Here is a 12,974-nt window from a genome sequence, read left to right on the forward strand (position 1 = left end):
AGTTTCCTTAAAAGTTACCTGTATATACCAGCCATACAATGTAACTTACTTCCTAGGTATTTACTCAAGAGAAATGAAAGCATAGGTCCACATGAAAACCTGTACATGAATGACACAAGTTTGCTTCTTTACAATAGCTGCAAACTGGAAACAACACAGAAGCCATCCACAGACTGTTCTATATCCATGTAAGGGAAAGCTACTCAGAAAAATATGAGGAATAGGCTATTAATATATACAGTAACAAGAATGAATAACTGGACATGGAACAACAGACTGGTTCCAAATAGGAAAAGGAGTACGTCAAGGCTGTATATTGTCACCCTGCTTATTTAACTTCTATGCAGAGTACATCATGAGAAACGCTGGGCTGGAAGAAACACAAGCTGGAATCAAGATTGCCAGGAGAAATATCAATAACCTCAGATATGCAGATGACACTACCCTTATGGCCGAAAGTGAAGAAGAACTAAAAAGCCTCTTGATGAAAGTGAAAGAGGAGAGTGAAAAAGTTGGCTTAAAGCTCAGCATTCAGAAAACGAAGATCATGGCATCCGGTCCCATCACTTCATGGGAAATAGATGGGGAAACAGTGGAAACAGTGTCAGACTTTATATTTTGGGGGCTCCAAAATCACTGCAGATGGTGACTGCAGCCATGAAATTAAAAGACACTTACTCCTTGGAAGAAAAATTATGACCAACCTAGATAGCATATTCAAAAGCAGAGACATTACTTTGCCGACTAAGGTCCATCTAGTCATGTCTATGGTTTTTCCAGTAGTCACGTATGGATGTGAGAGTTGGACTGTGAAGAAGGCTGAGCACCAAAGAATTGATGCTTTTGAACTGTGGTGTTGGAGAAGACTCTTGAGAGTCCCTTGGACTGCAAGGAGATCCAACCAGTCCATCCTCAAGGAGATCAGCCCTGGGATTTCTTTGGAGGGAATGATGCCAAAGCTGAAACTCCAATACTTTGGCCACCTCATGCGAAGAGGTGACTCATTGGAAAAGACTCTGATGCTGGGAGGGGTTGGGGGCAGGAGGAGAGGGGACGACCGAGGATGAGATGGCTGGATGGCATCACTGACTCGATGGACGCGAGTCTGAGTGAAGTCCGGGAGTTGGTGATGGACAGGGAGGCCTGGCGTGCTGCGATTCATGGGGTCACAAAGAGTCGGACACCACTGAGCAACTGAACTGAACCGACTGAAAGGGAAGAATTCAGGCAAAAGAATACATAATGTATGACATTTATATGAAATCCTTGAAAGTGTTAATTGACCTCTACTGATAGAAAACAAACTAGTGCTCACTAGAGAGTGGTGGAGAAGAAATAAGAAGAGAGGGTCTGCCAGGGCCATGGGAAGACTGGTGGGGGAACGCATGAATTTGAACCACAATTTTAGTTTATGGAGGTGACTGAGTGAAGACAGAGGCCAATGCCATCAAAAGGAAAATTTATTACTTACATTTATCAAGAGAAAGGGGCATGCCAGTCCGTGCAGGGCCACTTGGGGAAGCAGCAGGTTGGGCTGGAGGCAGAAAAGGAGGAGGGGAAGCCAAAGCCAGAGCGTTCCCTGGGGTTTCTGTGGGAAAGTCAAGGCAGGTGAAGGGAAAGAGCTAGAACTGGCTAATTTAAATGATTCTGGTGGGCTTCAGGGCATGAGGGATGTTGCTATTTGTCTGATACCTGGTCCTGGGTTGATTAAGAGCTGAGGAAATATTGGCTTGGTGTATGAGAGTTAGATAAGAAGGTGGGTCAGAGTAGGGACTCTGGGTCACACAGGAGATACAAACTATTTAGCTGTTGAATTGACTGTGCAGTTAATGGATGCAAATTAGACAAAGAATCAAAGAAAACACAGTTATAAAACAGGAGTGATGGATATATTAATTATGGTGATTAATTTGATGGCTTCAGGGGTGTATACCTATGTCAAAACTCATCAAACTGTAAAATCACTTACATCTTAATAAAGCAGTAAAAATCTCAAGTATAATTATTAAACAATAGAAACACAGTGCATAGATCACTCGGAAAAAAGGGAAATAAAAAGAGAATAATGATAGGAAAAGAAACAGTAAACAGAGGAAAAAGGATGATAAACAGAAAACACAAAATAATGGTAGAAATGAGACCAAACACATCAATAATCACACATACAACATTTTAAAATAGCTAACAATTATTGAGTGCTCACTACATGCCAGGTAAGAACATTATTTAATCTCCATAATAATCCTGTGATGAGGTACTAACATTATCCTCAGCTTCTTTACAGATGAGAAAAGTATAGTGTGGAGAGAGAAAGGAAACTGCACAGGGCCACGCAGAGATGAGGGAAAGGGCTGGGACCAGGCTTCAGGAGGTCTGGCACATGCCTTTAACTGCCACACCAGAGCTGGGGTAAATGCACCTACAGAGATGAAAAAACAGAGTCATGCCACTTACAAGTGACAACCTAAAACACACAAAGCTTGAAAACTAAAGGTACCAAAATGTATACCCTTGGAAATAACATTAATATAAGGCAAAAGTGAGCTAAAGGCAAACAAGTGTGAACAGGGCTAATTTTGAAGACTCAGTCATAAGAAAGGAATGATACTTTATGAGATAAGACAGTCATCAACTTGTCCATGACTGTATTACTGAAATATATAAAGCAAAAATGTCAAATTATAAGGAAAAATTTTTATAATCAAAGAGATTTTTAACATATGAGAAATGATCAAGGAAACATTAGGAGATAAACATTGGGAGAAGGCAATGGCACCCCACCCCAGTACTCTTGCCTGGAAAATCCATGGACGGAGGAGCCTGGTAGGCTGCAGTCCATGGGGTCACTGAGAGTCGGAGATAACTGAGCGACTTCACTTTCACTTTTCACTTTCATGCATTGGAGAAGGAAATGGCAACCCACTCCAGTGTTCTTGCCTGGAGAATTCCAGGGACGGAGATAAACATTGAAAGGATATAAAAGATACGGAAGAACAAAATTGGCAAGCTTTGTTTAACATCTAGTATTCCATACCCTAAAAATATAGAATGCACTATTTTTATAAGTTCTCTGTAAATCCCTTGCTAAAACATACTGATCATATACAAGATCACAAAGGAAATTTCAACATTAATGTCTAATAACAAGGAAACAGTTTGAGAAACTATGGTAATAGAATGCTATAGAGTAGGAGTTGGCAGCCTATATATAATTCATGTACCAAATTGACCCACTGCCTGCTTTGTAAGCCTTTTAAACCAAGAATAATTTTTACCTTTTTAAACAGTTTGGATTTTTTTTCAATATTTTATGACATGTGAAAATTACATGAAATCCAAATCTGAGTGTTTATAAAGTTTTATTAGCACGTATCCACGCTGGTTCCTAATTGTCTAACTGCTTTCCCACCACCTGAGCAGAGTTGAGTAGTTTGTGACAAGAGTCTGTGAGGCCTTAAAACTGAAAATATTTACTATCCAGCCCTTTATAGAAAAAGTTTGCTGAGCCTCTGTGAAAAATAAATAAATTAGAATGACAGGTATGAATATAGATAAATCTTAAATAATTTTTAAGAATACAAGCTGTATGATACCTGCAGCATGTTACATTCTGTCAAGTTTTAAAATAAAATAATATTATATATTCTTCGTAGTTACTGACATCTGTAGAATTTCGAAACATGTACAGAAACAACAAATATCAAGTTTCGGGTAGTGGTGGCCACTGAGGAGGAAAGAATAAGATTAAGAAGGGTACAGACTATTTCAACTGTATCACTATTGCTTTAATGCTTAAAACAAAAACTGAATTATATACAGCAACTTGTTCAGTAGAGCTTGGTAGTAAGTACTACATCTTCCTTATGTCTATAATGTAATGTTTTAAAACCCCATGTAATAGAGTATATGGTAAGTAAGAAAGTGGAGAAGGAAACTAGGCCACTCTTTCAGGGAACATTGATTAGAAGTCATACTGAAGTGTCAAAGTCTTGCTGTAAAGAAATTTGTTGTTACAGATTCTTAAGTATTTATTTTCATTTACTATTGAAAGAATTGACTGTCTGCAGTACCAGCACATACCTTGTCAATGATCGTGAATGGTCACATCCATGGATAATAATTGTCTTTGGGGCTTTATAGCCAAATGGTGTCCTTGTTAAAGATACTCTGCTGTTGCCTGTCTGAATGAAAGTGAATGTGTTAAAGGCTCAGTCGTGTCTGACTCTTTGCGACCCCATAGACTGTAGCCTGCCCAGCTCTTCTGTCCATGGGATTTTCCAGGCAAGAATACTGGAGTGGATTGCCATTTCCTTCTCCAGGGTATCTTCTCAACCCAGGGATCGAATCTAGGTCTCCTGCATTGCAGGCAGATTCTTTACCATCTAAGCCACAGGGAAGCCCGCTGCCTGTCTAACCAACATAAAGCATCTACCCCTTGGCAGGAATACCCTAGCTCATTCACTGAGCACACACAGGTAACACCAGTATGGGGAATCAGGTCTGAGAGACAGTGCTGTCCTCAGAGGGGTAGGGATGCTGAGCAAATTAATACTTATTTTATGAAAAGAAATTCACTTAAACACCAGAAGCAGGCTTAAATAGAAAAAGAAGCTGCAAAACGATGACAAGCCCCTGGACCAGACGTTATAGTATTTGAAGTGGCTTTGCCGTGTCTGAGAGTTTGTGGATGAGCTCACATAGTAAATATACTGCTGACAAATCCATAGGCGTCCTCCTCTTTGCCTCTCCCCAGTTCTCTACTCAGCTGCCCGGGTATTTCTTCAAAGGCCGGTATAGGGGGTGGCCCAGTTCACCACTTACTTGTGTTGATTGGCTGCTGTGCAGATAAGATGAGATTGATGAATGTGTCATTCTTCCAACCCAGGCTCCAAATTCAGTCCTCAGTTACAGAAAGAATACTTAACGAAAGAGGGAAACTTTCCTCTTCGGCATTCTTTTGAACTGATTGCTCTTCCTAATTTGCTGCCAAGGCAGAAAAGTAGAATCATACAGCCTGTGGGGTCGTCAAAGAGTCGGAGCTGACTTAGCCACTAAACAACAGCAACCTGTTTGAAACACAGTCTCTGTGCCTTCCTCTCTATTTAAGTGAAGGATGGTTTTGCATAAAAAGAAAGAGCCTGGGGAATGCAAGGCTCGCTCGGATCGGAAGAGCTGCTGAAGGCAAGTAGATTTCAGGGTCTGAGCACCAGAGCTGTGGTTGTGTCGGTTGTGTTTTTGCACAGGCCCGCCAGGCAGGGGCTCCTACCTTAAGCCCCGTGGTCCTGGCTGCAGGGGTGGGAGGGGGGGAGACCCAACCACCCAGGAAAGAGCTGGGGTTTTCTTTTTTAAATTATGTATTTATGTATTTATTTGTAGTTGCTCTGGGTCTTCATTGCTGCTCACGGGCTTTCTCCAGTTTCTGCAAGCAGGGGCTACTCTTCTTTTCAGTGGGTTCCCTTAGGGTGGCTTCTCTTGTGTGGAGCATCCTCTGGGGGTGGGGGTGATGGGGGGCAGGTGTTGGGGGAGTTGTAGCACATGGGCTTTAGTTGCTCCTTGGCATATGAAATCTTTCCAGACCAGGGATTGAACCTGAGTGCCCTTCATCAGTAGGTGGAGTCTTATCCACTGGATCACGAGGGAAGTCCTGGCTTTTTCTAATGAATCCAGGATGTCCTGAATTCTCCCAGTGCCCCTGATGTCACCACAGCATTAGTTTAGTGAAATCAGTTCCTGTATCATCATTCACCTCCCACCAAGTACACAGACTTTTTCTGTTTTTCTCTGGATCTTTCATCTAGAACCCAGAATTACCCTCAAACTGGGCCCTGCAACATACTGTCAGCATACCTTCTGAGATTTTGTGAGTCGACCTCTAAAATATTTTGCTCTAACGTAAGTAGCATATGAGCAGTGAAAATAAAAAAAAGACATTGCTGATTTGGAGTCAGGGGATTTAGTGCAATTCCTCTTTGTTATCCACTTTCCAGCTTGTTGTTGTTGTTCGGTCACTCAGTCGTGTCCGACTCTTTGTGACCGTATGGACTGCAGCACGCCAGGCTTCCTTGTCCATCACCAGCTCCCGGAGCTCACTCAGACTCATGTCCATTGAATCGGTGATGCCATCCAACCATCTCATCCTCTGTCATCCCCTTTTCCTGCTTTCAATTTTTTCCAGAATCAGGGTCTTTTCTAACGAGTCAGCTCGTAGCATCAAATGGCCAAAATATTGGAGCTTCAGCTTTAGTATCAGCTAATCTTGAACAAATTTCTTAAGCTCTGACTTTTAGATTTCTATCCTTTAAAATGTCACGATTACAGTACTGAATACTTCAAGGGTGTAATTAAGTTAAAATGAGACCAGATGGCTTAGTGTGCCAATGCAGGAGACACAGGAGATGTGAGTTCAATTCCTAGGTCAGAAGACACCCTGGAGAAGGAAATGGCAACCCACTCCAGTATTCTTGCCTGGGAAATCACAAGGACAGAGGAGTCTGGAGGGCTATAGTCCATGGGGTCACAAGAGTCAGACACAACTTAATGACAACCCCCACCACCAAAGAAAATGGAAAACATGTTGTAAACTGTACAGTTAATATAAACATAAGATGCTATTAAAATGTGCTACTGAAAAGTCCCACACTTCACAACCCAGCAAAACCGCTCTTCCTGTTAATGGTGTCCTGGAACAAAAGCACTAATAGAAATACCTTAAATATTGCAGTGTTCTATTTGATGTATCACCTACAAAAATCATCTACAGTAATTCATGTTTGTATAGTACATTATAATGGAGAAGGAAATGGCAATCCACTCCAGTATTCTTGCCTGGAGAATCCCATCAACAGAGGAGCCTGGTAGGCTACAGACCATGGGGTTGCCAAGAGTCGGTTTACAGGACACATCATCTCTTTGATACAATTCTTCTGTGAGGTGGGCCTATTATTGCCATTTTCCAGATGTGAAAACAGATCCAAATAGCAATAAAATGCCTTGCCCGTGGTGACACAACCAGTAAATGGTAGAAACGCAGCTAAGCCTGAGCCTTCCAAAGCCACCTAGGCTCTTTGAACTACATTACACTGTTCTCCAAAGTAGTCAGCAGTCTGTCACTATATAGCAAGAATTTTCCAGAACACATAAAGCTAATCAACTCAGGCTGTAAGAAATAGGAAACTACTTTCTCAAACTGAATTTTATGCTTCTATTTCTGGAATAGTTTCGATCCTCTGAACCCTGCAGTTGTCAAGATGAGAAGGTTTCTTGTTTTTAACTTGAGGTATCTCTACTTCTGCATAAATAAAACAGCCTTCAATAGCTAATATATTAGGTACTTTCAAAAGAAAGCTAAGGGCTTGCTTTCTCTGCCAGAATCATTATACATTATTAAACTGTAGAACATTCATTTTGGGCAACAGTTTTGTAAGAAAATATTATCACCCAAATTCTATCACACGTTAAATGGCTGCTTATGGAAAAGAAAAAGTTATCAAATTTGGATTTGTAATCACACTAAGTGGGGATCTTTCATACTTATTATTTGGGGGATAAAGTGAAACCCATTAGAGTTGTCAATTAGGTTTGAATCCAGGATTTAGTGTCTATAAATTGCTGATCCTTTCTCGAATTCACACAACAATCAATACAAAGACTAAACAATGCTAACATTTAGATCTATCTTGGATTGTGAAGATTTATGTTTGTGATTTTAAAACAATGCTTTGGCCTGAGAACAAAACACCACTCTTATACTCCCTTGGGCCAAAGAATTCTCAGTAGCTAGTGCTTCTGGTCTGACTTTTCACTCTCAGCTTTTATGTCTTTAGTTTACAACTCGTCCCCACAAGTGAAGCAGTATTTGATTGCAGGCACTGTACTGGGCTATAAGACAGTCCTATCTACGATTGTTTTCCTCTCCAGTTCAGCCGAGGGCAAAAGCAGCCGAGTGCAGAAGCAGCACCCGAGTCTCAGAGCAAGGAGGAACTTACAGAAGCAACGTGAAAGGACAAAGATCGGTGAACTTTCTTCACCTGCCAGGCACAATGTCTCGTCCTGCACACAGAAGACCAGAATACCATAAAATAGTAAGATCTCTTTATAAATATATTCTCAAAGAGATTTTTTTTTCTTGCTTTAGAGAAAGTGTTTTCCCAAGTGATTTCTGAATTATTTTGAAAGGTGATGCTATTAAGTAGACTTTTTCAGTGCAGCAAAGGGGGTGTTTTGTGGAGAGAAACATGAATGACACTTCTGGGAATAGTTACAATGATCTTTTACATACTGTGAGAGAATAATCAATTCTTTATACGTATTTTAAAGTCTTCTTTTCTGACGAATTATATCTATAGAAGTGTCAAATTTTTCTTCTATCTCTAACAGTGAAAGTAAAAAGATTAAGCAGTTCTTTGTATTTCATACTTGTAACTGGTTGTATTTCATACTTCATGGAATAGGAAATGAAATATATACAAAATAGATGATTATATATTACATTAAGTAGGACTAGGTCATCAAAAACTCAATACTAAAAAGATTGCCTTTAAAATATATTTTCTAGTCTTAAATATGATTATTATTGTGACTTGGTGTGGGCTCTTATCTTTCCTGTATATTCCAAGTTCAGAGTTATTTTTAAAACTATTTGAGGATTAGATTTGGATAAGTGTTTTTCTTTAACTCTCTTTTATTATGATTTAGAGGCATTCAGAAGTTACAGATGTGAAAATTCATCATTAAGTTTAAAACTCTGTTAATTATTTCAGCAGACTCAAGGGCATTGCATAAAAGTAACTCTGGGCGTGAATGCTTAGGATTGTATGACTAACCCATGTACACCCCAGTTGGAAATGGCTGCAGATCCCAGTCTGGAATCTTCATTTTTTTAATGGGAATCCTCAAATACTGAAAAATATTGTATGTGCTTCATATTATACCTAAGTCACTTAATTTATATATCAGTTAAAACACATTTTTATCTTGATATATCTAAAACCTCCTGAAATAATTAATGGTGTTCTATTTTTTATGTAAAAAAAGATTGATTTTTATGTTTTTAAAACTGTGATGATAGATTTATATTGATCTCTCTTGTGATCAATCTGAGACCCTTCTGGACATGTTTTTCAAGATACAGTCTTTGATCATGAAACACAATGAAGAACACTGGCCTTTATGGGAACCAAGCTTGAAACTCAGCTAGAAGTAAAACATAATTACTATCCACCCACCAGAGAGAGAGAGAGGAAAGAAAAGAAAATGTCATTTTTTTTTCAGTTTAACCTTAATTATAAATGGGCACAATGTTGAAGCTATGGCACATAGATAAGTATAATTTTATCTCATTTTCTCTATTTTTCAAATTCTTTTGTTTTACTGCTGGCAGCAACAACCGCATTCATTCACTTCTCTCTCCCCTTCAACTTTGCTTATTCTTACACTGCCATATTGGTTTTTAACAGTGATTTATCTTCTGCTGTGGCTCCTTATATGTAAGGCAGATATTTTTTGTATAATTTGCAGGCAGTTCTACAGAAGTGTCAAATTTTTCTTCTATCTCTAACGGTAAAAGTAAAAAGATCAAGCAGTTCTTTGTGTTTCATACTTGTAACTGGTTGGATTTCATACTTCATGAAATAGGAAATGAAATATATACAAAATAGATGATTTTATATTACATTAAGTAGGACTAGGTCATCAAAAACTCAATACTAAAAAGATTGCCTTTAAGATATATTTGAACTCATAATTAGGTTCTTGGAAGGTTTAAATAAGAATGGAATTAAAACTGAATACATGATGACCCTTCAGTGGTTTGTTTAACAAATATTTTTGTTTAAATCACATGCTTTACATCATTGGTTTCCTACTAGAAATATTAATGGACTCATTTTTTTCCTGTGCCTGAATTGTGTCCATTAGTGTCTAATGTCAGTTAATTATTTAATGTATATTCTACACATGTTTATGACATTTTGATTTAGCTTTTCAACAGAAGTTATGTCCCTATGCACCACATACTATTTGAATTCTTTTGATTTAAAATTTATCAAGTTATAATAAATACTGTACCCAATTAAAGAAACATATTTATCATAATAAACCATTCTCATAAGAGAATGGACACGGTGGTATTGGGTCTATTTTGGAGGTATTTGGATCAATATCATATAACATTTCAAAGAAGCCACTTGGTAGAATAAACTATTTTATTGGTTTTCTGAGTCATTTCTACTTCTTATTTAAGAAAAAATAATTGAATACATATTATCAGGCCTTATCTTTCCCTCCATGTTGTGCTATACAAGATACCTGAGCCTGCAGGTAAAAACACCTCTTCTAATCTGGAATCCATATTTGATCTTTCATGAAAATATAAGATTATGCACAAAATGAGATTATTTTTGACAACGGTATGCCTTCCTACCTCGCTCTCCCACTCACCTCTACTCCAGGCAGTGCCTTCTGTGCACCTCAAAGGAAACTGCTATGACGGAGAGGAGCCTGCAGTCCTAGACTCCACCCGGGCTCTGCCAGTCATGGCCAGCTGGGCGAGTAACTCGCTCCTCCTGAGGCCTCATTCCCTGCTCTGAAAGACTGAGGGAATTGTAGTAAATTATCTCAGATATCCTCTTCTATTTCTTTGTTTTCAATAGCAGATGCAAAACAAAGAAACTTTTTTTTTTTAATTGGAGGATAATTGCTTTACAATGTTGTGTTGGTTTCTGCCATACAACAATGTGAGTCAGTCATAATTATACATATGTCCCCCCCTCTCTTGAGCCTACCTCCCAGCCCCCATCCACCCCTGTAGGTCATCACAGAGAGCCAGGCAGGGGCCCCTGTGTTATACAGCAGCTTCCCACTAGGTATCTTTTTAACATATGATAGTGTATATATGGGGCTTCCCTGGTAGATCAGCTGGTAAAGAATCCTCCTGCAATGCAGGAGACTCAGGTTCAATTCATAGGTTGGGAAGTTCCCCTGGAGGAAGCATGGCAACCCACTTCAGTATTCTTGACTTTCTTAATTTGTCCCACCCTCTCCTTCCTCCACTGTCTTCACAAGTCTGTTCTCTATGTCTGTGTCTCCAATCCTTCCATGCAAATAGGTTCATCAGTACAATTTTTCTAGATTCCATATATATGTGTTAATATACAATATTTGTTTTTCTCTTTTTTACTTACTTCACCCTGTATAACAAGCTCTAGGTTCATCCACCTCACTACAACTGACTCAAATTCATTCCTTTTTATAGCTGAATAATATTCCATTGTATATCCATACCACATCTTCTTTATCCATTCATCTGTTGATGGATATCTAGGTTGCTTCTATGTCCTACCTGTTGTAAATAGTTCTGCAGTGAACCAAAGAAACTTCTTAAAAAGGATTGATTGAACTTAGTGTTTTCTTTTTTCCATATTTTCAACATATCTTTGGTAAACTAAACCCAATTTATTCTGTTTTACTTTTCATTTTTAATTTATTCTGAAAAATATTACATATTTTAGAGATCTATAAGAAAAGTGAAAATTCTCCTTTTTTCTCTAAGTATAAAGAAAAACTCCAAATTTGTTGCTATAGTTGGGTTCAGCCTGGTGGTCTCCTTAGCAGATCTGAAACCTATTAGGGATTGTGCAGACTCATGAGATATCTTACCCAATTTTTCCTTCCAAGTGAAAACATGGTCAAAATATACCAAAGGCCATTCTAGAACAATAAGAATTTATATTAGCCATTAGTATTTTAAAAAACTTCCTCCATGAAAACGTATTGTAAGTTGTACAAGCAAATGCATAGAAAGATGTTCTCATGGTAAGAAATTTATTTCAGAGCTCTTTCTCCCCCAGCAATGTATTCAAATATAGGTACAATTTGTTCTCAAAAGTGAAAATTATTGCAGCTGTCAGACACAACTGAGCACATACACTTAGTGGGGAAGGGGATGGAAGAAAGGAACAGATGATCTCAAAGGCTGCTTTTGGCTAGAAAATTTTTCATAAAGGACCAGTAGTATATTTCCCATAACTTTGCCAATAACATAAAACTATCTCTTTTTTCCCCAGAATAAAGATCTCTTTGTCCTCACCTATGGAGCTCTGGTTGCCCAACTCTGTAAGGATTATGAAAAAGATGAAGATGTGAATAAATATTTAGATACAATGTGAGTAGAAGTTTTTTATTCTTGTGGAATGTAGTTGGTCTTCCTCTTTTGACTTGTCTTGCTCCATTTTAGCTGCTCTTCCATGTCAACAAATCCCACCTAGAGAGGAACATAATTTCTAATAACTGCCACTTGTGTTGCCATAAGGCCTAAAGCCTGGTGGCTCAGAGGTTAAAGTGTCTGCCTGCAATGTGGGAGACCTGGGTTTGATCCCTGGGTCGGGAAGATCCCCTGGAGAAGGAAATGGCAACCCACTCCAGTACTCTTGCCAGGAGAATCCCATGGAGGGAGGAGCCTGGTAGGCTACAGTCCATGGGGTTGCAGAGTCAGACACGACTGAGCGACTTCACTTTAAAGCCTAAAGCAACAAGAAGGGGCTTTTATTCCATGAATATCAATCATGCAACATTTTCTTTTTCATTAGAAATCATTTCTTTGCTAGTGATCTGTAAGCAAAAGACCCGGTAAAACTGAAATTGCTCTTTAAAGAATATCGTGGGTCATCACATTTCTTTTCAAGTCTTCTGTTCTAGCGTAATTTCTTCTGGTGTAAATATGTGTTTCTGTAAGCACAGACTATCTATGGAAGGATCTGTGAAAAGACTGCTAATAGTAGTTGCCTGAGAGAACCGGAGGGGAGGGCAGGAGATTATGGATATAAGGGAGGTTTACTGTTTCTTACGTAGTGTTTTTATTATCTGAACACGTTTAACATTACTCTGTTTTACTTAAAAACATATTAAATAAAGAACTCATTCTTTCCTTTTAAAATAAAAGTCCATTCTCCTTTATTAATAGACATTTCTCCTACACT

At 38.7% G+C, this 12,974-nt stretch overlaps 1 protein-coding gene across 1 annotated transcript in view; it reads left to right on the plus strand.

Annotated features, from left to right (window-relative positions):
- Positions 1-12,974, plus strand: part of TRAPPC3L (trafficking protein particle complex subunit 3L) — a 58,418-nt gene that overhangs the window by 11,116 nt on the left and 34,328 nt on the right. The window contains exons 2-3 of the mRNA XM_069599192.1: positions 7,918-8,081; positions 12,063-12,160. Of these exons, the coding sequence (XP_069455293.1) occupies positions 8,040-8,081; positions 12,063-12,160 (140 nt within the window). The 5' untranslated portion in view covers positions 7,918-8,039. The remainder of the gene's footprint in view (positions 1-7,917; positions 8,082-12,062; positions 12,161-12,974) is intronic.

The sequence above is a fragment of the Ovis canadensis genome, chromosome 8, assembly GCF_042477335.2.
Source record: "Ovis canadensis isolate MfBH-ARS-UI-01 breed Bighorn chromosome 8, ARS-UI_OviCan_v2, whole genome shotgun sequence".
Taxonomy (NCBI): domain Eukaryota; kingdom Metazoa; phylum Chordata; class Mammalia; order Artiodactyla; family Bovidae; genus Ovis; species Ovis canadensis.